At 32.4% G+C, this 24,248-nt stretch overlaps 6 protein-coding genes across 6 annotated transcripts; 1 reads left to right on the forward strand and 5 right to left on the reverse strand.

Annotated features, from left to right (window-relative positions):
- LOC139096855 (crustapain-like) lies at positions 1 to 1,340 on the reverse strand. The gene is made up of 4 exons (XM_070648611.1): positions 649 to 1,340; positions 426 to 593; positions 204 to 368; positions 1 to 145 (listed from the first exon to the last, which is right to left on the reverse strand). The coding sequence occupies exons 1-4, from the start codon at positions 1,338 to 1,340 to the stop codon at positions 1 to 3; spliced, it is 1,170 nt and encodes a 389-aa protein (XP_070504712.1).
- Positions 1,341 to 7,372: 6,032 nt separating this feature from the next.
- Positions 7,373 to 8,816, reverse strand: LOC139096857 (cathepsin K-like). The gene is made up of 5 exons (XM_070648612.1): positions 8,113 to 8,816; positions 7,866 to 8,033; positions 7,681 to 7,799; positions 7,582 to 7,627; positions 7,373 to 7,523 (listed from the first exon to the last, which is right to left on the reverse strand). Exons 1-5 carry the CDS (start codon positions 8,814 to 8,816, stop codon positions 7,373 to 7,375), a joined length of 1,188 nt encoding a protein of 395 aa, XP_070504713.1.
- A 580-nt stretch (positions 8,817 to 9,396) lies between these two features.
- Positions 9,397 to 10,317, reverse strand: LOC139096858 (antigen 5 like allergen Cul n 1-like). Its single transcript, XM_070648613.1, has 2 exons — positions 10,042 to 10,317; positions 9,397 to 9,882 (listed from the first exon to the last, which is right to left on the reverse strand). Exons 1-2 carry the CDS (start codon positions 10,315 to 10,317, stop codon positions 9,397 to 9,399), a joined length of 762 nt encoding a protein of 253 aa, XP_070504714.1.
- A 676-nt stretch (positions 10,318 to 10,993) lies between these two features.
- Positions 10,994 to 13,435, reverse strand: LOC139096846 (pickpocket protein 28-like). Its single transcript, XM_070648602.1, has 4 exons — positions 12,546 to 13,435; positions 11,582 to 12,322; positions 11,279 to 11,438; positions 10,994 to 11,164 (listed from the first exon to the last, which is right to left on the reverse strand). Exons 1-4 carry the CDS (start codon positions 13,279 to 13,281, stop codon positions 11,074 to 11,076), a joined length of 1,728 nt encoding a protein of 575 aa, XP_070504703.1. The 5' UTR covers positions 13,282 to 13,435; the 3' UTR covers positions 10,994 to 11,073.
- A 1,594-nt stretch (positions 13,436 to 15,029) lies between these two features.
- Positions 15,030 to 20,766, forward strand: LOC139096833 (CD109 antigen-like). The gene is made up of 8 exons (XM_070648590.1): positions 15,030 to 15,147; positions 15,677 to 16,942; positions 17,090 to 17,351; positions 17,618 to 18,720; positions 18,929 to 19,082; positions 19,239 to 20,291; positions 20,351 to 20,507; positions 20,573 to 20,766. The coding sequence occupies exons 1-8, from the start codon at positions 15,086 to 15,088 to the stop codon at positions 20,617 to 20,619; spliced, it is 4,104 nt and encodes a 1,367-aa protein (XP_070504691.1). The 5' UTR covers positions 15,030 to 15,085; the 3' UTR covers positions 20,620 to 20,766.
- LOC139096834 (protein takeout-like) lies at positions 20,767 to 24,034 on the reverse strand. Its single transcript, XM_070648591.1, has 7 exons — positions 23,364 to 24,034; positions 21,828 to 21,949; positions 21,744 to 21,769; positions 21,593 to 21,682; positions 21,381 to 21,472; positions 21,150 to 21,326; positions 20,767 to 21,008 (listed from the first exon to the last, which is right to left on the reverse strand). Exons 1-7 carry the CDS (start codon positions 23,428 to 23,430, stop codon positions 20,839 to 20,841), a joined length of 744 nt encoding a protein of 247 aa, XP_070504692.1. The 5' UTR covers positions 23,431 to 24,034; the 3' UTR covers positions 20,767 to 20,838.
- Positions 24,035 to 24,248: the final 214 nt, after the last annotated feature.

A 24,248-nucleotide genomic window follows, 5' to 3' on the forward strand; every position in this document is an offset into this window, starting at 1 on the left:
TTAGAAAAGATCACAAACCGTTCCGTCGACGTCCCTAACTTGCGCATAATCAATTATAGACTCAGATATGCAAAGATTTTTACCTCTTGCAATTTTGGCATATCCCTTTTCACCCCAGTTTTCACCCCAGCTGTTCTTGATGATCCTAAATAATTGAAATTCAAGATTAATTTAATTCTAGCATTTAATTGCTTAATGCTTACCAATAATCTCCGAATTTAGGATCAGTTCCATATCCAACAATAGCAACAACGTGTTTAACTTCCTGGCAACAGTTACTAATAGTGTATACGCCTGATTTATATTGGTACAAACTACTGTCGACACAAATTACTGTAGCTACTGGACCGATGGCTGAGACAACTTGCCTGAAAATTCAAAATAATGTAAAAATATTGTTTTAATAAAAAGATTAAGTTACTTACTTAATGAATGAGGCATTGCCACCAACGCTAGTGAAATTAAATTGAAAAGCTTTGTGGACATAGCCAACAATGTCATTTTTATTATATGTACAATTTCCAGGTGCATCTTTGTATGTGTATGTGTTAGCAGCCAAAATTCCACCATTCATTTGCCATTTAAAGGCATGACTGAAAACAAAAGAAATTACAATTTTCAAACTCTTTATAATTATGAAAAACTTACTATGCCCATCCAGATTTGCATCCCCAGACACCAACTGTTGGACAATCAACCATTTGTTGAACTGAGACTTGATCATAATAGATTCCACATTTCAACAATTGTCCTTCAAGAGCAGCTGAACCAGCCCATGCATAACAACATCCACATTTCCATTGAGTTCCAACTGGTGTGACTAAGCCTTCAACTCTCCAATCAACTGAAGCTCTGGCTGGTGGTAAAATAGGCAATGGTGTTTTAAGTTGACGAAGGTGTGGCTTGAATTCGACTTCCTTCATGAGTAAAGTTTCAAGCTTCTCATCATGTGATAAATCTGAGTATTGAGTCAAATCACGTTGATATGAAACTTTGCCTTGCTCGAACAACTCGTTGTGTGCCTTAATTTCTCTCATGTGATAAACAACTCGTACCAATTTACAGATTTTTGCTTGTGGTGTTTTGTAGACTTTGTTGTGTTTGTCACTCCATTCATAAAAGTCATTGATTTCTTGGAGTGTTGGTGATGGTGTCAATGTACACTTCTTGGGATCATATATATTGACATCATTGTCTGGTTCTGTGAATGATTGAATTTCATCTGATTTTGGAGCATTGCTTTCTGGTGTTTCACTTTGTTCAAGTGGCGCAATTGGGTCTTCAGATTGACAACTGGCACTTCCAATAAAAAGAATCGCAAAGATGCTGAGCAACTTCATATTTTAAGCTTTTTGTATTAATTACTAAACGATAAATTAATAACTGATGATCAATTCAGAATTTTCAGGTCTTTATATAGTTGATAGGAAGATTCGGAAGTGCAAGTATGTAATACAGTGGATTACAACACTGTCCTTGTTTTTTTATTTTTCAAATAATATAGTCGAGCATTTGAAGCATTTAAGTAAATATTGGTTTCATATTATTGAATAATTTAAACATAAACTGGATACAGAATGGAACTTTACGTGACGTAAATTATGTTGAGAAATTATTTTTTATATCATTAATGTCTCATGAGGAATTGCGTCATACAAATTTCCATTTGTGTCAATTTAAATATTTTTCATTTATTTTTCTATAATTCAGTTAGTTTTGTAACATTTTTAAATTTCGGATGATTTCTATGAGAATATTTCACATTTATTTCCTTCATTATCACGAATTTGTGCAAAATAAACTTCATTTTCAAACTCGCACATGTTTTTGCCTCTTGCAATTTTACCGAAGCCATTATCACCCCATGTGGGTCCCCAGCTGTTCTTAACTAACCTGTAAATATAATTTTTCTCATAAATAGATATACAATATGATAATTGTTGCCAACACATTACTAGATATCATAATTAGACAAAACTTACCAGTAGTCACCATACTCTGGATCTGTTCCATATCCAACAATTGCAACTGTCAATAAAAAACAATTCAGTGTCAAAATGTTTCTTAAAATTAAAAACAAGATTTTAAGCTATTTTTACATACTTGCATGATCTGGTTTATCACAACAATTATCTACATCATAGACACCTGATGAATAATCTTGAAATGATGGGATGACACATAGGCCTGATGCAATTGGACCGTAATGAGAAACAAGTTTTCTGATATGAAAAAAAAATCTAGTTAGATAAAGTGCACAGCATTTCAAAATAATATTTAATTTTGTCCCATAAAACTGACAACAATACTTCTGTTGCAAGTCCGTATTCAACATGGAAGAACGGGCTAATGGTCAACTCCTATTTTTTTTTGGAAAAATGCATAAATAATATATAAACTTACTTCATATACTCATGACCACGTTCAGTATTATAAAAGTCATATTGATATGGAATATCCACATATGCAATCACATCCTTAATACTGTAAACACATTGTTCATTTCTGTCTTCGTATGGATATTTGCTAGCTGGAAGAATTCCTCCCTTCATTTGCCATCTAAAAACAGAACTAAAATTCAACGATAAAATAACTTATACTTAGCAGATACAGAATTTGTTCGGAAGATCGGAGCAAGTTGAAAGTAACGCTAAAGATCATACAAGCTGAGATGCTTAAGGAGAATAAGCTGTTGGAAGCATTATCATTGTCTATTATGGTATCCTGGCTTCAACGGATTTACTTTCAAGTCTACCAGATTCTAATTAGCTTAAAATATTTCAATACTCACTAGGGAATTCCACTATCGCAATGCCAGCATGACTCAGTCGTACAATCTACCATTGACTGAACAGAAACAGCCTTTCTTGAAATTCCACATTTTCTCAATTGTCCTTCTATAACTGCAGCACTTGACCAAGCATAGCAGCTGTTGCAATTAACTTGTATTCCAACTGGAGTTACTAAACCATCATCTATATAATCAACATATTCTCTTGCAATTGGAAGCTCTGGATAATCTTCTATATCAATAGTTCGAGCATGTTTATTTGTTATTATAGTTCGATAATTTCTTTCATCTTTCGTGAGGTCTGACAAACTGTTTAATTTACGTCTAAACTTGACTTTTCCATCATCATAAAGCTTATTGTGTTCATAAATCTCGCGAATACTATGAATTACAATAACTGTTCTACAAATGTGCTCTTTTGTCGTTGAATATGTCTTGTTGTGCTCCAAAGTCCATTGATGGAATTGATTTAGTTCATCTGTAGTTGGTGGCGGAACAAGTTTGCATTTTTTGGGATCATAGAATTTTGTTTTAAGAATTTTTGGAGATTGTTCGTCTTTTTCTGAACTTGAGCTTGATGAGGATGAACTGGATGCGTCAATTTGATTGAATCTATTTACTTGAAACATTTGTTGAGTCAATTTGGATTTTATATGCTGATTATGATGATTTGCATGTGCTAGTACTGTAAAATAAAGAACTAAATGTTATTGAAGTGAAATAGATAGAAAAATTGTGATTTTGAGCAACAAGTTTTGCCATTTGCTATTTATGTTAATGGATGTAAATTAGTCAATTTTTCCAAATCACAATGTGAACATACAAATCCAAAATTATGAGCTTACCCAGCAGTGCACAAATAAAAATAATAAATTTCATCATTGTTCCTATCTTTAATCAAACTTTTCACTTGAAAGTAACTAAAAAGTAACAAGGATGATCATATTTATATGATTTTTCTAAGCATTCTCCCTCTTCTAACCCAAATTAATATTGCTGATTAGATGAAAAAAATTTGTTCTAAATCGAAAAAAGTAAATCGTAATTCCATAAACTTAGAAAAATTTTAATGGGTCATCATCATAAATTCTATTTTCTGAGTCCGTATTCATTTGTTCTATTTTTAAATGCAAATATGACTGATGCAGGGGTCAGTTTCTTTGGAACTTGATTAGGACGTTAAGATATAATGCATGGATTGCATAAAATTTAGGCCGTAGATATCTCGCCGTTAGATTGCGCTACGAAAAGCAAGAATTATATCAACGTTTCGCTGACGTTTGCAGTATAGCAAGAAGCAAGCAACGAGCAGCATATATTGACATTTGTAGAAATTAGAACGTTTTCAACTGCGCTTGAAATAAGATGGCTAGTCAAAAGCTCTACTAGAATGAATAAAGGCTTTGTCATACTTCATATGCATACAAGGTCATCTTTTGATTCAATTTACTTTACAATCTGCTTAACAGAAACCCAATCGATACAAATTTTGGGCTTTTTGTCTTGGGAAAACCTAGAAAATTAAAGAATTATATCAAAATAGAGCAGTTTTGACTTTTTGTTAAAAAAGATGTTTAGATCGAAATGACTAGAATAACACCCTGCCAAGCATGGTAAGAATATTTTAATTTACAGATAAAGTTTTTTAAAGTATATAATTAGTAATAATAGTAAATAATTTTCTAAATTTAGAAGAAAATCAATTAAGCATCTGAAATTCTCAAAACTATAAAAACAAATCTCGAATTCACATAATCTCTTGTTTATAAAGTATATCGTTAAAGTTGTAGCAATAGGGATGAGGAATCCAAGAGAACGAGAGAGAATTCATGAAAAACATATACTAGAAATTATGTCGTTATGAGAATCTTTATATAAATGAATAAAATAGTGACTAGGAGCTAGTCTAGTGGTGTTTGGGACAAATTGAGTAGAAGAGGAATTCCTGGAGAATAAAATCTTTCAGGATGCAATTCCACATATTGATTAAAATTTAATTCTACAGAAATTGCTGCATATTAAAATATAAAAATAATTATTTTTTAACAAATTTCAATTTTTTATTCCATTTTTCAACAAGATATTTTTGCAAAAGCTGGCAATCTTAGAAAATTTGACAAACTTTTCCTTTAGTGTCACGGACTTGAGCAAAGAAAATTTCTCTTTCAAAGTCACAAACATTCTTGCCCATTGCAATTCTGCCGTAGCCATTTTCACCCCAGTATTTACCCCAACTGTTCTTGATCAACCTGTAGATTATAAAACAATTTTTTAACTCTAAATCCATTAAAAATTAGACAAGAACCTACCAATAGTCACCATCACGTGGGTCAGTTCCGTATCCAACGATTGAAACTATTAAAAGAGACATAACAAATTTAGAATAATCTTAAAGAAGTCATTAAAAGTCTTACTAGCATGATCCTGTTGAGTACAGCAATTACGAACATTATAAACACCAGATGAGTAGTCCTTGAAACTGTCTTCAACACAGAGTCCAGATGAAATTGGACCAACAGTTGAAACGAGTTTTCTGTAACATTTTTCCAAATATTAATAAATGGCAAAATCTTAAAGGAGCTACTTCAAACTTACTTGATGTACTCATGACTTCCCTTGATTGGTTCAAAAGCATATCCAAAAGCTTTGTCAACAAATGCAACTGCATCTCTTCTGTTGTATGAGCATCGTCCGTTTCTATCTAAATATGGATATTTAGCAGCTGGATAGATTCCACCACGTTTTTGCCAGTCGAACACATAGCTGAAAATTTTAAAATGCTCAAATTTATCTGAAATCCCCAAAATTTACTCACTATTCGATTCCACCATCACACTGGTTGCAATTTGTCGTTGGACAGTCAACCATAAGCTGGACAGAAATTGATTCATTGTAAATTCCACATTTTCTCAACTGTCCTTCCAATACTGCAGCACTTGACCAAGCAAAGCAACTTCCACAATACATTTGTAATCCAATCGATCCGACCAAGCCTTCCTTTCTGTAATCAATGGATTCTCTTGCTTCTGATAAATTTGGTAATTCTTCTACGGTAACTTTCAATAAATTTCTTTGTGGTATATGCTTCATGAGAAGACGATCACTACTTTCTTGTTCTGTCAAGTCTGCAAAATCATTCAATTCACGCTTGAAATACTCCTTTCCCTGATCATAGCGATTGTTATGGACGTAAATTTCACGAAGTTTCTTAACAACATTATAGAGCCTGCAAATCTTCTCACTTTCAGTTAAGTATTGTCTGTTATGCTCTAGAGCCCATTGATTAAATTGATTTAATTCATCTGAACTTGGTTCCGGAAGGAGAATGCAACGGTCTGGGTTGTATTCCTTAGTTTTTAGGATTTTTGGAGACTGTTCATCACTTTCTGATGATGAGCTTGATGAACTTGAGCTAGAACTGGAACTCGATGATGATGAGTCGGAGCTGGAACTAGATGAATCCGAGCTAGAGCTAGATGATGATGAACTTGAGCTGGATGATTTTTGGATATTTTTGTTCATCCATCTTAAATTTTGATGTTGTTCGCGGTGGCTGGCCAGTGCCAAAACTGATTAAAAAAATTACATTATAAAATAAATCAAGCTTTTTATGGTCTACCTTACCAAGCACGGCACTGAAAATAAATAAAATTTTCATCTTGTATTCCTTGTCCCGCTAGTCGATTGGAACTGATTACTTGTAAATCATAATATGAGATTTTATATAAAAATTTGCACAAACCCCACCAACTATTGGTATAAAATGCTTAGGTTTCTTAGGGGTCGTTCATTTATTACGTAACGCTCTTAGAGAGGAGGAGGTTTACCCCAAATGATGAAAACTGTTTTCCATGGAGATTTTATTCCTTATGACTGGTGGATATTTTAAAACAACCACTTTTTTGCGTTACGTAATAAGTGAACAAAATAACTAAATCTGCTGATTTGATAAAGGATCTCTGTACTAATTTTTATTAAACTTGAGATTTGAAAACAACAGCAAGATTGCAAATTTGCACTTTCAGCTGACATAAGTTTGTCGTAATAGATTATATGTCTTCTTATTATTTTGTATAAAAAATGTTCATTTATTTATAGAAATCGTCAGTTTTTGAACATTTGGATTTAAAACTTTTAAAGTCCTTCCAACTCTGATTCAAATGATAATTAAATAGAATGAAACCCCAAAAAGCATAATGGGAACATCTTAATTTTTAGGTTTTAGGCATCTATAGAGATTTATATGACAGTACCTAATGACCTCACAAACAAATTAAAATTTTCATACAGTACATCAAATTAGTAAATATTTTCAGCATTATATTGATTGAGCTTTAAGAATCTAAATAAATAATGCAATAATTGGAAGTTGAGCTATTTTGTTGAACTATTTCTAAGCAAATGCCAAATGACTTTAAAGAAGTTGCCTATATTTGAAATTGTTCAAGATCCACCAGTGTGCTGCGCCTCACAAGCTGCTAGCTATTGATTTAACCTGTCATGCGGGAAGTATTGAATCAGTACTACTGAAATCTGTTCTCTTATAAACCTTAGTTTTCGTTTTTTAAATATTTATTTATTTCAGATATCAAACAATTCGCAAACTTTTCCTTTTAAATCACGGACTTGAGCAAAGTAAACCTCACTTTCGAATTCGCATAAATTCTTGCCCATTGCAATTCTGCCGTAGCCTTCTTCACCCCAGTTTTTACCCCAACTGTTCTTGATCAACCTGTAGAATATAAATAATTCGTTAACTTTAAATCCATCAAAAAAAGTCAAAAACTTACCAGTAGTCACCATTGTGTGAATCAGTTCCGTATCCAATAATTGTAACTGGAAATACAATTTTTAAAATTTTAAAAACTTAAAAACATTTCGAATTGTACCTGCGTGATTCGCTTCATCTCCACAATTATCAACATCATAGATGCCAGATTCGTAAGCCATGAAACTTTCTTCTGCACACAGACCAACTGAGATTGGACCAACGAATGAGACAATTTTCCTAAATTGATAATATGAATATAAAAATTATTTAAATTGAAAAATTGGCAATTAAATGTAGACTTACTTGATGTCCTCATGTCTGCGTTTAACAGGCATGAAATTGAAACCATAGGCTTTGTCAACGTAGGCTAAAATATCATTCTTACTGAATTCGCATGTTCCATTTCTGTTTAAGTATGGATATTTATCTGCTGGTAAGATTCCACCGTGCTTTTGATATTTGAATACATAGCTAAAATTTTATAAAAATTATATTAGTTCTGACCAACTACAGAGTTTCAATTGGTCGACAACAAAAAAGTAAAACTTACTATGGCAATCCACCATTGCATTTTGCGCTTCCTTCTACTGTACAATCAACTATATTCTGTACAGAAACTGGATTTTTATAGATGTCACATTTTCTCAATTGACCTTCCAAAACTGCAGCACTTGACCATGCATAGCAGCTCTCACACATACCTTGCTGTGCAACTGGTCCAACCAATCCTTCTTCTCTGTAGTCCACATAAACTCTCGCATCTGGCAAATTTGGTAATTCACTCAATTGATTATGAAAATTTCTGCTTTTTATCTTCTTCATAAGAATTTGATCTCTTATTTCCTGCATTGATAAGTCTGAAAAATCATTTAAGCCACGTCTGTAGCTTACTTTGCCTTGATCGAATTTCTTGTTGTGAATATAATTTTCACGGATTTTATTGATGACATTGTTCAATCTACATGACTTCTCATGCTCTGATGAATATTGTTTGCTGTGCTTTAAAGCCCATTGACGAAACAGAGCTAATTCATGAGAATTTGGCTCAGGAACGAGTATGCAATGGTTTGGGTTGTAGATATCGGTCTTTAAGATATTTGCGGATTGTTCATCACTTTCTGATGAAGAACTTGATGAATCAATTTGATTATTAGATTGGATATTCTGACGTACCCAACTAAACCTTTCTTGATGGCCACTATGCTTACTGCCTAAAGCACAAATGACGACACTCAAAATAATCAAAAACTTCATTTCTCAGACCTGTTGATTCAGTCTGTCGAATAAAAAATTACTAAGTAATTTATTAATTTTACTTTAAATTTATACGAAAGTTTTCCCTCCTACTAAAATATTCACAACATGCCTTAATGTTAGTGATCTAAATTAAGCTAGTTTCTGTTCTAATTTTTATTTTCTGAGCAAAATAACTGCAATTTAAGCAAGACTCTAATTTTCTATTTGCTGTTCTAATAACTTATTAGTGATCTATTTAATTTTAGTTAAGTTGCAGTTTCATGACATTAAAATTGAAATTGATGATTACAATTTTCTTTGTCTCTCTTAATATTTATTAAGGCTTAGACCAGTGCCGTGACACATTGGTATGTTGACGTAATAAGTAAACAGCACTTAAAGCGACATCTAGAGTTTAGTGACTATACACGATGCAGTTTCTAAAAAGGGAGAGGGTATGAATATACCCCTGCGTCGTAGATTACAATTAAAAATGCAAATTAAGTTAGTTTCTCATCTAATTTATTGATTGTAAAATCACAAATCAAACTTATTTTTTACTATTTGCAACTAATTTGCTTTAGTTTTAGCCTCAACCTTAGAAAACCTTATTGGGGTCAACTTCTTCCTGAGAACTGCACAATGCTGGATATTTTGCATTAGCTCCAGTTTGACATTTACTTATTGGCTCACCAGTCTCATAGACAGCCTGTCCAGTGATAATTGTGAATGAATAATTGCATGCAATGTAAGTCGTCTTTCCATAAGGTCCTTCATATTGCGACAATGCACATCCAACACGATTAGCTCTATCACTTACAACCATTAAGAAATGTGGAATCTTTCCAGGTGCACCACAACATGAATTGATGTCATCTTGTGAAGCTAAATTTCGTTCATCCCACCAGGACTGAAATGCAGCTTCGATAAATGATGAAATGTCACGTTCAAAGACATCAGTTTTGGCTTCAAAGAAAAGATTTTGGCCTGAATACTTCATTTCTGGAGTGTTGTGGCAATCATGCTCATCTCTGCAGCGGCGGACGTTAAGACCAGCGTAGTCAGCAAGATCATCATCCCATTCCTGTCAAAAATAAATGTTTAGATAAGTTTGGATGGCTTTTGAAGGATATATTGTGGGATTTGTAAGCTGGAGGAAATATGATTGGTACTTGGAGCCAGGAAGCGATTCCAATCGTATATCTCTATCCATTTATGCTCTCAAAAATTAAAAAATGCTCACCATAGTTGTCATTTGGGCAGCAGCACTAAATCCAGGTTCATCGCCATTTGCAATTATATTCCTATATCTGTTATGTAAATCCAAAATTTTTCTCCTGTCAGCACCAGTTAACTCAATAATTTGTGCATCTGATGAGCATGATGGACTCAAGTCACCTGTTGCTGTGCATGTGATATGCTTATATTCAGTAAGTGAACACAAATTATGGCTGCAATAGTTGAAAATTGTTGTGGATGCTAGTCCAATTGATATGGTAATAATGATGAGTTTCAGCATGGTTGTGAAAAGTTTAAAAAAATTAAGCTAAATTTTGACTTAAATAACTCGACTTGATCAGCAAGTTGTTATTAGCTCTTCAATTGTTTTCAATTGAATATTGCAAATGTAAAAACATCCAACAACTTTTATACTACAATAACAGTTACTGATAAAAATCTGTTAGATTAAGAAAAAATGGTAATTATCGATTCGTTAAGTATGAGAAAATTCAATTATATTTTGAGATAATTAGAAAACTTTTGATTCGTTTTGATTTTTAGACAAGGTCACAAAGAGATATAGGAAACTACTTTACTACATAGTTAAATTGTTGAAGCTACGACAACAATTTTATGCTGGAACTTTACAGATTTATTTTAAGTAAAAGGAATTAAATCATTTAGAATTATGATAAAAAATATTAATTGCCAACAGACATAAAGCCAAGACTTAAAGGCATCTTGACTATGGTGTATGAGCAAAGGATATGACAAGGATTCGAATAATTCTGAAGGCTGATTAATATAACAATGAATATTGTTTTAGTTAGCATAACAAGCTGAAAAATAAGAACAAAGGCAGATTGTTCAGTGTTCTTATTAAAGTGAGAATTAAAATAATAAATCAAAATATTTCTTATAAAGTCAATTTTATTCAATTATTCATAAAAATATGAAATATTATCTAGCACAAATCTAAAGATTTATTCAACCACCGCATATTTGGTGCAAACAATAACATGATCAACAGTAACATGACTTCCTCATGACATCCTCAGCACTTTAAGCTGTCTAAGCCTTCATTATTTTTATAATAGTTTCCATTTGTTGAGTTCAAAATGAACGTCTGGTTTGACAATTGACTCCTAAAATGAAAAAAAAAAAGATTATTAATTGCTCTTCAAAAAATGGCTAATCCAGTGGTGGGCAATCCGTATGTCACGTCACATTTGCCTAAAATGAAATTCTTAATCTCTTACCCATTTTTATTTCCATCGACAAGTTCTACTGGCTGAATCTCAATTTCCTCAATCTGACCCCTTTTAAAGCAAGCTCTTATGCAGTGGAAAATCACTTCTACAATTGATAGTATTGAACATCCCATAAAGAGCCCTAAGAGACCTCCAAAATCAGCAATAACTGAAAAATAAAATAGGATAATTCTTAGTATATTCAGGTATTCCGAACAACACTGTTCAGTAGCTAGGACTTAGTTCAGTCCTTTACTGTGATGTAAAACAAGCAAGCAGACTTAAGAGATGAAATCAACAAACAATACTCACAATTTTGCAGTTTATAAGCCACATAGTTCTCCTGTTCATCAATCGAATGATCATTAAACCGTATAGCCATCCTAGCATATACATTACTCTCAGTTTTATTCTTCAAATGTGCTAATCTAATAGCTGAATCCAAAATAGCTTCCTTATCTAACTTAATGCTGTACTTAATATCACTACAGCTTGGTAAACAATTGCAAGGCATCAACATCTTTCCATCTCCCTGCTGCGATTCATCATCCTTATCAGGCCATTCCATCATTGCCTTAAAATAGCATTTTGTCTTATCTAAGTCACAAACAGGCGTGTCATCAGATCGAGGCATTGAAAACTTAACACAACCGCATTGTTTTAATGTATAATTCGTCATACATTCGTAATCGCAGTGAGCTTTAGTGTACGATTTAAAATATTTTAAATTTCGTTCTCCATCAAAATAACATCGTCTCGATTCCGGTGCATATTTCTTCATCTCTGGATCATTTCTAAATGATTTTGCCGTGAGAGTCATCATTCGCTCATAATCAAATGAGATGAAATATTCATCATGAAATGGCGTTGGAATTTCATTAGGAAGATGAAAAATTATTTTGTATCCTTTGCCTTGTGATAGGCACAAATTTGTCGAGTCAGATTCGGTGAGTTTCATGTAGACAGTCAGTTGATTGATTTTTATAGCTCGAATGGGAAACACGTTGTCATCATTTGTGGTGTAGCCTGTGTCGAGGGACCATTGGTTTGCATCTGAAATGAAATTGAATATATTTATTGTAAATGATATTTTAGACACAGTTTGTGACAGCTTGTGGCCAAACGACGGAAGGAACCATCGGCGAAATATGGCAACCTGGAGAGGGGTTATTAGTGAAAAGTGGATGGTGGACTGGTAAATGGCAAAACTTAGCTTTTGTCAATTCTGCACCCAATCCTACTTTTCCCAAATTTCTGCCTACTCTGTCCAACTCACCTGTCAAATTCCCATCTGCATCATTAAAACTTTCATTATACAATTGATTCTCTTTATCAAAAGATTTGGCAATTTTTTCTCTCTTGAATGAATCAAAATCACCGCTTATAACATTTTCATTAAAAATCGTCTGATAGCTTTGCATGTTTAATGTATAACAATATCCGTTGTTTGTTAACACGCGATTCAACATTTTCTCACATTTAATATAATTCTTTTTGAATCGACATGCGGCAAAAAGCTCGGGAACTTTAAGTGATGATTCTCGTAATAATTTTGAAATATTTTTTTCCGTTCGTTTGCTGCAACTTTTTTCAATCATTGATGCTGATGTTGGTGTACATGCTTGGATATTTGCTGATAAATAATTTTGTTCTTCTGGTGTCAAATACGGAAGAATTTTTCCATTTGTGGATGTATATTCAGCATAGAATCTTGAAAAATTTGCCATATTGTCTCGAGCAAATAATGGTGAGCAAATTGTGATAGCTGGAAATGGAATTTCTCTCATTGGTCGCATCCGAACAGTCAATCCAATATCTGGCTCGATGCTCCATTTCATATAGACACCGTACGCATAATAACCTAGTCCAAAAATTGAGAAAATGAAGGCAATAATCCAAAAGATTCTGAATGACTTTTGAGACTCATCAGAGCCGATAATGTAACGGACACCGTGGATTGTTGCTGAGCTTGCGTAAGTGTTGAGGCACTGCTTGGATACGCTTTTCTCCATTTTTCGAATTTATTGAATTTTGAAATTAAAACTATTTGAAAATTCAATTCACAGCCTTTGATTATATTCTCTTACTAACTTCAATATATCATATCTCAAAAATAAGCTTAACCTTAAAAATCAGATTTTTTTTTCTCAAATGTTCCTCCCACTTGTCACCTCAAAATTCAATTTTTAAATGAAGAAAAGATTTTTGTTAATAAGCAGTTTTTATTAACTCATTTTAACTCATAAAAAATTTCATTGTTATTTATCGTGAGCTTTCGACTGGAAAAATGTTTTATAGCAAAGTAAATTTGGGATGGAGAGTTGGTGATTTAGTTGATTTTATTGAATTTCATTTGAAAATTTTAGAGACATTTATTGATTTTTATATCGAAATATTCAGCAATTGAAAAGTTCAATTCGGTTAATCAATCAAATATCCGGTATTGATTGGCTCTTACTTTGTACCGGAAATCTCTGACTTGGACATTCTCTGGCGGATTTTGGATCATTTAATCATATTTTACTATTCAGAGCATTAATATTTTAAAATAATAGAAATGAGTTCGAAATTGATTAAATTTTGATTTATTAGTTCCGAATCCTTGTTTTGACTTACTTTATTTAATAATTAGTTTGAGCGAGAGATCTGGCGAATCCTCCCTCGTTAAACTCCCAATAATGAAATGATATTAACCTTAAGGTTGCAAATTGCTAATTTTTATTCCGAATCCTTGCTTTGAACTTACTTTATTTAATAATTAGAGCTTAGTCAGGCACTTTTCTCGGTCCTGGAAGTAGTGCCTAAAGAGATAGTAGCTAAATATTCTCATTCAAATTTAACACTGAGTCTTCCAACTCTCGCTTACTCTTGAGGCTTCGGTCTCGGTCTCTTCGGAATTTAGACTTCGGAAAAATTTACTTAATTCTTTTCAAACCAATAATCCAACTCTGTAACAAAATCAGAATATGAAAAGTAATGTGAAAGATGTTCAAATGATGATTACATTCAAAACAGTTTTTTTTTTAATATTTTTATTTTTAGTAAGGCAATCAACAGCTGATTACATCGGAAAACAAGCAGATTAATTTAAAATTGAAAAAAAAAAAATCGGAAGTATGGCTAGAAACAAGTTTTTCAGTACAAGTGTAGATTTCTGCGTTTTTAGAATATTTTTGTTAATTCAAATTTAGAATTGAAGGTTGTTAAGCAGAGAAATTGTAAAGAATTTCTTAAGGCAAGAGTATCTAAATTTTCTAGAGCAGTGCTGTCTAAACTTTTTGTACCGCGGCACACAATTTTGACAGTAATGCTCTTGAAAAATTCACATTTGACTGTCCAGAGAAGTTTTGACCCGAAATAGTCTTCATTTGAAGGCACACTGGGCACAAAAATGCTAATAATCCGGCTTCTGGTCAGTCTGAATCTTTAAGTCTCAAATCATAAGAAGATGACAATTTTTAATTAATTTTTCATATATTTTTATAAATGTATGTCCAAAATATTTTTACTAAGCATAAAACCGATATCAAAAGCAAATCAAAAGTATTGGCGAGTCTAAAGCGATTTAAAATGAGCATATAAAGAAACAATAAATCAGAATGTTCACATTACTTGGAATTGATATGGTGAAATTATTGGGAATTCCCCACAGAGATTAAAAGTAAATGAAAACAAGTCACACTCAGAGAATTTGAGAGTAAGATGCGTATAGACAATAATAAATTTGATAAAAGAACCTGCAAATATTTGATTTTATATATTAAATGATTAGGTAGTCTCAGTTCAGTCTCTCATTGATTCTCGTTCAGTCAAGAGATGAGGCTTGTTCTGTTAATAATCCTGTTATGGAAAAGTTACAATACTAATTGCGATGATGGGTAAGGAAATTAATTGAAATTTTAATAAATATCAAGTGAATTTAGAGTTAATGTGCTCATAAGATAAGTTAGTTAATCGATGCAAAATCCGGCACTAGACCGGCGAGACTCAAGCATGATCCCGGATCCATTATGTCGTCTTAAGATTGGATTTTTGATCAGTTTACACGATTAGCGGTATAAATACATAATAAACAATATAAAATGTATTATATTGATAAATATGCAGCAATTAACCTTATCATAATTGTGTTTATAAAGCCTGATTCATCAAACATTTACTGATTCCTCAAACATTTGCCAAGCGAAGCTTGGCCTACCCTGCTGGAGCCTGATCCTCAAATATTTTTGTGATGTTGATAATGCCAGTTCAGGATTTTTGACATAATAAGATAGGATGTGTAGTATAACATAATATTGATAAAGCGGTACTCAAAGTAATCGCCGTGATGGAATCATTAACCGCATCAACACTTTTGCTGACATGTCCATTGTGCAATCTAATAATTAATTTCTAACTTTATTGTAGGTTTGTAGCAATCTGGGCACCAAAAAATCTCAACCAATATCAGAACTTTAACATCACTTTCTTAACAAGAGATATCCCAGAACAATACGTAGTTGGCATTGAATTTCGTGAAAATTTTACAAATCTTATCCTCAAAAATGACGAATTCATCACAGTTTTCCTGGGAAACTCAAAAGTTGTTAATGTCAACAAAAAAATATCATTGGCAATAACTCTATACAGTAATAAAAAGGGCAATTGTTCAACTAAACAATTCTTTATCACACCGGAGCCCAGAAGCTATTACACATTCATTCAAACTGATAAACCGATTTATAAACCTGGAGATGAAATAAAATTCAGAGTTTTAGTAATTGACAGGAAATTGAAGCCACTCCACATGAATAACATTAAGGTTGACTTTATCGATCCACAAAATAGAGTCATTCAATCTTTTGATGACCTTGAGACTCAACATATTGGAGTTTTTGAGAATAGTTTCAAATTAAGCACAAGTACAGTTCTGGGTGACTGGAAGATTCAAGCAGTTGTAGACAAAAAGGAACAATTCTTAGAACAAAAAAGTTTTAGTGTCCAAAAATATGTTTTGCCACTTTTTGAAGTCCAAGTAGAAACAGATGAGAAGAATTACTTAATTGAAGATGACATGGGCATCTTGTTCTATGCTAAATACTCATTTGGAGAATTTGTTACTGGAAATGCTGAGTTTGTCATTAGAAATATCAACACTGAACAGATTTACCTCAGAAAAACTTTCGAAAATGTCGTTGAAGATCAGTCATTGAGCTATAACATCAAAGATGACTTTAAGCTCAAAAAAATTGACGAAGTCAACAAATTGGAAGCGATTGTTAAATTTACAGAACCACAAAGTGGAATAACGTTCAATAAATCTACAATATTTTATGTCCATAAGAATCCAAGATATAAAATTGTTCCACTTCATCCACCAACTTTCATACCCGGCACTAAATTTGAATTAAAAGTTTTAATCAAAGACTACAAAGATGAGCAAGTAATGGACCATGATGAAGACGTAGTGCTAAAATTCACCTATGTAATTAAAGGCAGAACTCCAAAACCTAAATCCAAATATTTGCAATTTGAAGATGGTTACGCCAAGGAAAACCTTATCATACCTAAACAAGTCATCAAGCTTAATTTAGAAATTAAATTTGCCAATAGTGAAACTTACAGCAAGGAAATTCTGAGCGGAGCTGCAAACAGTGCCATAAAGGGATTGTTGGTTGATCATACACCTTTAAAGTAAGTCTTTAATATATTTTAGAGGCAGTTCAACTTATTACGTTATGCAAAATTCGACTTTTTATTATCCTCTCTAGAGGTATATGTAATAAGTGAATCTCCTAAAATGGAGCATAGCTTAATCTAAACTTTTAATCATATTTTCAGACCCAAGCTTCATGATATCATCAAGGTCCACGTTAAAGGTGAATCAGAAATGGATAAATTATTCGTAATCGTATCCTCAAACAATGGAAATGTCCAAAGTGAAGTTGTAGATTGTAATGACGAAACATCATGCGAGTTCCATATCGTTTTTAAGGAAGAGATGATGCCACATTCAACAGTGAATGTCTATCATGTAAAGGATAAGCTTCACATTTACCAAGGATATACGAAGATTGGAACGGAAGAGTTGACAGCAAATAATGTAAGTTGTGGTATTATATATGCTTAGTATAGTGTAGCTTAATTCGATGATAAAGCTTAATATATGCTTCTAAGCGGTCATTCACTTATTACGTAACGCTGTTAGGGTATGTATGAGTAGGGTGTAGATTTTGTAACTGAGGAAGATGGAGTGGGGTTCGCCACAAAAACGATTATACTTGTTCTGCATTAAGTGAACTAGCTCAAGATTTATATAAATTAAAGTTTCAAAATTTATACATAATCTCCTTTTATTTCCCATTTTAGCTCAAGCTTGACCTGTCAACGAATCGTGCAAAAACAAAAGACAAAGTCCGAATGAATTTTTCGACTTCGCCCAAATCTACGATTTACATGCTAGCTTTTGATAAACGACTCAAATTCCTAAGAGATGGTAATGATATAACACGAGATGATGTTGCTTCTGCCATGTCTAGCTACGATAGTGATAATCAAATTATTGTTAATGATCTTTCATCTTGGACAGCATGTACTGGTAATGAGGTGAAGAGAATACAAGACGTTCTTGATCATGAGATTGATCTTAGACTGTTTTCTGGTTCAGATGAAGATTTTGACGAAGATTTTGATTATATTGACGTTATGAAAATGGAAACACAAAACGAACTTCGCCAAGATTTTCCCGAATCGTGGATTTTTGATTCATTTGAAACTGGAGACAAAAAGACAGCAATGAAGGAATATACAGCACCAGATTCGATCACAACTTGGCTAATCTCTGCATTTTCACTTAATAAAAATCAAGGACTTGCAATGGCATCAGCTCAAGAGTTGAAAGTTATGAATGACTTTTTTGTCGAATTGAACCTTCCATACTCAATTAAATTCAAAGAAGTTTTAAAATTAGATATTCTTGTGTTCAATTACGTTGAATCTAAAGACGATCTTGATGTTGATATACAACTAGAAAATGCTAATGGAAAGCAGTTCCAATTTGTAGAATACTCAAAAGTCAATAGTGTTTGTACACCAATTTTTAACAACAACTTAATATCATCAAAATCCACGAAAGTTTCTTATACTGGAGTCAAAAAGGTTTCATTTTACATTAGGTCCAATATTTTGGACAAAAGTAATAATAATATTCCAAAAGAACTTGACATAAATGTCAGAGCAACAGCAAGAACAAGAAATGGAAAAACTTATGAGGATCAGGTCTTGAAGAAGCTTCTAGTAGAGCCAGTTGGTATAAGGGATTATTCAATTGTTACTGAAGATCATGTACTGAATGGTGAAAAGACTAAGGAACATTCGTATCGAGCTAATTACACTGATGGTCTGACAAGTCTGAATGTTATTGTTGGTGGAGATTATCTTGGCAATGCTGTGGAGATGAGTAAACGATTTCAGTGAGTAAATTTGTTTAAGGTTGGATTTTTCTATAAACTTATCCAAGAATGTCCAAGAAGGAACACGAAGACCAGAATGAGGTCTACTCTATGGTTTCTGTTTCCAGTAAATAAAGTCACTGTGACCCGAGGCCGTGATAAATTCTTACATATTTACTTGCATAAAAAGTGAAGGATCCTTATTAATGTTCAAATTTTATAATCGTAGGCTTTACCCACATCACTGTCTTGAGCAACAAACATCAAGAATCAAGGGGAATGTTGAATACTTTCGGTACTTAAAATCTAAAAATGGGAATCCAGACAAAACGCAATTTAGTAACTTTTATCAGTCATTATTGGTTCAACGAACTAAAAATTGGGTATTAATAATTTTACTTACCCGATCAGCACAATGTGACGATCCGTTGCAGTGGAAATTTGTCAGATGACGTTGCGGTATCCAAGCCAACACGGTGTGCTGTTCGGGTTTATATCTAAATAATATTTCCCATTTTCTACTAAAATTTTCATTCTAGAGTTACTCAGATAAGACTGGCTATCGAGCATATTTTCTTGAAGCTATGGCCTCAGCGATGGAAATTGGAGCACTTCCATATAATGAAAAGATTATAAAGTCTGAACTTGACGTTTTAAAAACTAAACAAAACAGAGATGGAGGATTTACAGATTTTGGTAGTTTTCCAGAATTTGACAGAACTGGAAGTAAATCGAATTATTTTGAAACTGCATTTATTCTGATTCCATTCTTAAAGCTGAGGAAAACTGAAATTGGAAAAAAGTACGAAAATCAAATAACAAATGCCTTTAAATATTTGAAATCTAATAGAAATAATATTGGAGATAGTAAAATGGGCTTAGCTTTAGCTGCATATGCTTTTGGATTAGCTGGTGAAACCATCGAAGCAAAAAATCTACTTGATGAGCTCCAATCAGCCTCAGTTAGCCATTCAGAAAACAAAAAATGTTTCAAAATTAAAAGATCATCTGAAAGTTGTGACATGAGACATACATCATATGCAGCACTTGCTTATTTAGCGATTGACGATATCTCAAATGCAGCAAAGCTTGTTAATTGGCTAGTCAAGGACCTTAATCTCAAATATTTATACTCAAATACTCATGAATATGCAGTTGCAACAGAACCGATCGCCAAAATTGCAACCATTCTTAAAGTCGACAATACAGACATTAAAGTTACAGTTAAGAATGAACGGAATTTTACAGCATCGGCATCAATAACAAAGAAAAATGCTGACCAGATGCAATTTTTCGAGTTTCCAGAATATTCTCAGAATGTAATATCTTTTGCTGAAGGTCATGGATATTGTTCAATAACAACACTTTATGAGCATTTGATTAAAATTTCACGACTTTCTAGTTCCTTTTCTTTGACTGTAACTCCAAAAATATCAGCTGGAAGCAAGTTTGATTCAAAAATTCAAATTTGTGCTCAATTTAATCATCCGTTGTACTCATCATTGGTTAATGTGATATATGAGGTTGAAATGCCAAGTGGTTATGTCTATGCTGGAATTGATGGTTTAGAGACAAAATATAAGGAAATCAAGGTATGAATAAGAATGTGTGCTGCTATACTTTGAATGATTTGTCTTAATCTTTAATACAGCTTGTCCAACCAAGACGAAAAGGCTCACTGGTCTTTATTTACTATAATGACTTTGAAAGAAACAAGCAGTATTGTGTTGATGTCAAGGCAACACGATCTTTTGAGGTTATGGACATCAAACCCGCAGGAGTTAAAGTTTATGACTACAATGATAAAAGTAAGTGCGACTAAATCTTCATAAACAAATTTTAACTAAAATTTTATTTTTTATTGATATTTTAGCAAATATTGCAATCGAGTTCTATTCTGCCTCGAATCCGACATGTTGAGTCTCAATCTAGGTGGACATAAATGAGATTTTATTGAAAATACTCACATTGTGAAACTCGATTTTACTTATTCTTAGAATAAAGCTTAAATATGGCCATATTTTTTTAAATTAAAAATAAAAAATCCAACTTTTCGATCACCGCCAATTTTATAAATTTATTGTTCAATTTCTAATCTTTTTTTTACATTTTGAACCTCGCATCTTAACTGTCATCGAACTAAGTATCAGGAAATAGTTCATCTACAGTAGCTTTTTCCACAATTGCATCTCCTACGTCTTTGAAAAGTTTAGCAAATTGTTTTTCCAAGACAGGAATGATGTATTCGAAGAAAATATCTTGATTTTCATTAACGAGTTGATTTCCAACGGCTTGTAGGGTTGGGTCACCTATTAAAGTAAGTGTTTGTCTTAAAATTCATAAAATTGCTTTGGTTTTTCGTGAAAAAATTCCAAAGCACCCAAAAAACAGGTCGCAGAACCATTCTTAGAGTAAGCTAGGATTTCTGAATAAATCCAGCACTAACTTACCATTAAACAAGTTTGTTAAATAAACTTTCGTTTTTCCAATTTGGAATTTAATTGTGACTTTATCGTACTTGATGAAAGTTTGGTTATTTGAGTTATATCGAGATCCTGTGATTTTAATCTTCATTTTGGTGTTGACGATAGATGCTTTAAGGTCACCTTGTCCATTGATATCAAGAACTAAAAAATTAATTCTAATTTAGTTGAATTCTACAATTTATAATGAATTCTTACTGGAAATTTTTGCTTTCATGTCGTAAATTCCAAGCATAGTAAGGTTGGGAAATAAAGTAATCATGTCCAAGACTATCTTGTTGTAATTGAATCTAAAATAAAGTAAATGATTCTGTGATAGATGTAGACTAGAATTTTGAATGGATATGCCCGTTGCTCCAGCCTCCATGGAGTGTCCCTCAAATCTTCATTTACAACAGTCATTTTCTTACCTCAGTTTCTCAATAGTAAAATTACTAGCTCCGATAACGCTCGCATTTTTCACTTTAACTAAGAAGCTTGGAGATGGATTTATTGAAAATCTGAAAATTAAGTCTGAATTTTTGACATCTTTCGAAGTTTATTCATGATTATATTACGCACCCTTCATACGAAAACGGCTCAAGTGCCTGTAAAAAAATCAGCAAAATTAGCCTAATAGTTAAAGTATACTGATTATTAACTTACCGGCACAACAAAACCATCCCCTAAATTTCCAGTCCCCAGATATGGCTTCAGCTTATTTACAGAATTTTTGATGCATTCGTCAATATTTGGATCATTCCTTGAGCACACCTGGACAATTGATGCTGTAAAATTATTCAAATTATATACAATCTTGTATAAATTAGTCTGAATTGATTGGCAGATCAAATATACACAAAGCTTGTAATTTAATATTCTGAATCAATCAGCATTTAAAATAATAATTTTCTAATAATACTTCCTGGCTAATTCCTATTAAAATCAACCTTTGATTCTATAAATCTTATTTAGAGTACATACTAATAAGTCATCAGCATCTAATTGTCAATTTTCAAAGCACAAAAGCTTCAATTACAATTCTGGTTTCAGAAATGTTAACATTTGCTTTGAATTCCTTTCGCTTTAATTAAGATGTGTTTATCATGTGTGGAGTCAGGGGTGTAATTAGAAATTTTTAAAGGGGACTCTTTCAACACAATCAACCATCCTGAATACGCCGCTTTTTGGGGTTATTACACTATTACGTTAAAATTTTAAGAAGTCTTTATATAGATTAATCATTGAAATCGGCGTATTATTGAAGAGGTTTCCTCTTTTTGGGTACAATTCTTCAATAAGGGATCGTTCACTTATTACGTAACGTCGTAAAAAATTTTTGGAGCCCAATCCGTAGCAAAATTTGAACCCCTCCCATTTTCCTGAGAGTTAGTATTGAGAGGACTGAAGCAAGCATGACATTACATTCAATTTATTTCCGCAATCATTTTGTTCAATTTGAAATTATCATACATGTTATTACTTATTACATATCTCAATATAAATAGTTAATGCCTTTGTTAATTTGAGTTGAGAGATTTTCTTCTTTTCATTACATGTACTAAGATTCAAATTAAATTGATGTGTGTGAAGATCGTAAGTTTGCTTTTATTTTAATTACTGTGAATAGGTAGTAGACTGTTGGTAATTAATACTTGTAAGCAATATTTAACAAATTTTGTTAGACATTGTGAGGTAAACAGGCCGGATTTAAGCATTAACTCTTTTGCTATAGATGAATTTTTAGGATCTACATGGTTTGTACTGAAACATCAAAAATCTCCAATTTTCCAAATTTCCTTAGCGAAATTTAGTTAAAGTTAGCATAAAAAACTCGTAATAATTTCAGAAATTATTGGTTTTCCGAAAGACAAAAAGGGTTATACAGTAGGAAAATATTGTGTTCAGGTTGAATCCTGCCCGAGTGGACAACTAACCAAAATGCCCATTTAATAACTAGACCTTCGGTCGAATTACATATTTAATGGAGCGTCCCGAGAAAGTGTCATTAGTCGACTGCAGGCTTAGTTATTAACAACATGGACATAATGACAAGATGTCCTCTCGTGTGGGATTCGGCTAAATCCAGCTCCATACTTTATTCACTTTAGTCTAAGAATACTATTTTCCGACAATTTCACATCATGTTCCTTTCAGATTTATCAATTTCTAAATCTTGTCATTTTTTTGATTATTACTTACGGAGCTTTCCACTGCAAACTTTTAAAATTTCTAGGATGACTAAAATTAGTAAACTCTTTCCAGCCATTTTAGAATTTAACTTTGAGACTAAATATTTAAATTAGTTTTTTTTATTTAACACTTTATTTTTCAGATTTTCTTTTGGGAATTTTAAATTTATTTTTGCAAGAATTTTCATATAATTTTTCTAATTTTTTAAAAATAATTTCAATTTATCTCGAAAACTTTCAAAACTTTCACAAAAAGTCCTCTAAGTTTTTTGAAAAATTCTCCTCCAATTTCCTTATTTCCCAATTCAGTCTAATTCACTCAGAACACGAAACATAACTAAAACCAGGTTAGACTAAATGTGGTCTATTTAAATCACATATAGAGTAATTCATCACCGGTTATTATTCGATCTGACTACACCCATAAACAATTAATTTATTTAGCTTAAGCTTTTGTCAAGCCTCAGAATTAAGATGAATACTTTGAACTTTGATGAGATTGAGAGTAGAAATAAGATAATTAAAGAAGAGATTTTTCAGCACTTTTTGGTACAAAATGATTAATTAATTGCTCTCATTAAACCATTACAAATTATTCATTGACGTCACAAGTATTTGCCGGTGAGAATGTTTTGTTTGTAATTGTGATGTAAAAATTCACACATTTCTCAAGACGGAAGAATCACTTTTTATGGCATAAACCAAAAAAAATATAGCAAAAATGTAGAATTTTCAAACAGATTTTCTCAAACAGACAATTTTAATTTTAATAAAATTAAAAACTGTTATTAAAAAAATTTAATAAACTTAAAGCTTTCAAAGAGCTTTTTGTGAAGTTTTGTAAATAATTTAAGAAGCTTTTGTAGTTCAAAATATAAAAGTTCAAATATAAAAG

Source organism: Chironomus tepperi, unplaced genomic scaffold (genome assembly GCF_022539635.2).
Source record: "Chironomus tepperi strain 1889 unplaced genomic scaffold, CSIRO-AGI_Ctep_v1 contig_408, whole genome shotgun sequence".
Classification (NCBI taxonomy): Eukaryota; Metazoa; Arthropoda; class Insecta; order Diptera; family Chironomidae; genus Chironomus; species Chironomus tepperi.

Coding starts and splice junctions, on each gene's coding strand:
- LOC139096834 (XM_070648591.1), bottom strand. CDS start 23,430: ATGGCTGGAAAGAGTTTACTAATTTTAGTCATCCTAGAAATTTTAAAA. Junction 21,950..23,363: donor AGTTTGCAGTGGAAAGCTCC/GTAAGTAATAAT, acceptor ATAATTTTACAG/CATCAATTGTCCAGGTGTGC. Junction 21,009..21,149: donor TTTAACAAACTTGTTTAATG/GTAAGTTAGTGC, acceptor TTACTTTAATAG/GTGACCCAACCCTACAAGCC.
- LOC139096857 (XM_070648612.1), bottom strand. CDS start 8,816: ATGAAGTTTTTGATTATTTTGAGTGTCGTCATTTGTGCTTTAGGCAGT. Junction 7,800..7,865: donor CGCAGACATGAGGACATCAA/GTAAGTCTACAT, acceptor TTATCAATTTAG/GAAAATTGTCTCATTCGTTG. Junction 7,524..7,581: donor TCACACAATGGTGACTACTG/GTAAGTTTTTGA, acceptor TATATTCTACAG/GTTGATCAAGAACAGTTGGG.
- LOC139096855 (XM_070648611.1), bottom strand. CDS start 1,340: ATGAAGTTGCTCAGCATCTTTGCGATTCTTTTTATTGGAAGTGCCAGT. Junction 594..648: donor TGCAAATCTGGATGGGCATA/GTAAGTTTTTCA, acceptor TTTTGTTTTCAG/TCATGCCTTTAAATGGCAAA. Junction 146..203: donor CCTAAATTCGGAGATTATTG/GTAAGCATTAAG, acceptor TCAATTATTTAG/GATCATCAAGAACAGCTGGG.
- LOC139096846 (XM_070648602.1), bottom strand. CDS start 13,281: ATGGAGAAAAGCGTATCCAAGCAGTGCCTCAACACTTACGCAAGCTCA. Junction 12,323..12,545: donor TGCAGATGGGAATTTGACAG/GTGAGTTGGACA, acceptor ATTTCATTTCAG/ATGCAAACCAATGGTCCCTC. Junction 11,165..11,278: donor GTCGATGGAAATAAAAATGG/GTAAGAGATTAA, acceptor TTTTCATTTTAG/GAGTCAATTGTCAAACCAGA.
- LOC139096858 (XM_070648613.1), bottom strand. CDS start 10,317: ATGCTGAAACTCATCATTATTACCATATCAATTGGACTAGCATCCACA. Junction 9,883..10,041: donor CTGCCCAAATGACAACTATG/GTGAGCATTTTT, acceptor TATTTTTGACAG/GAATGGGATGATGATCTTGC.
- LOC139096833 (XM_070648590.1), top strand. CDS start 15,086: ATGAGGCTTGTTCTGTTAATAATCCTGTTATGGAAAAGTTACAATACT. Junction 17,352..17,617: donor AAGAGTTGACAGCAAATAAT/GTAAGTTGTGGT, acceptor TTCCCATTTTAG/CTCAAGCTTGACCTGTCAAC. Junction 18,721..18,928: donor GAGATGAGTAAACGATTTCA/GTGAGTAAATTT, acceptor TTATAATCGTAG/GCTTTACCCACATCACTGTC.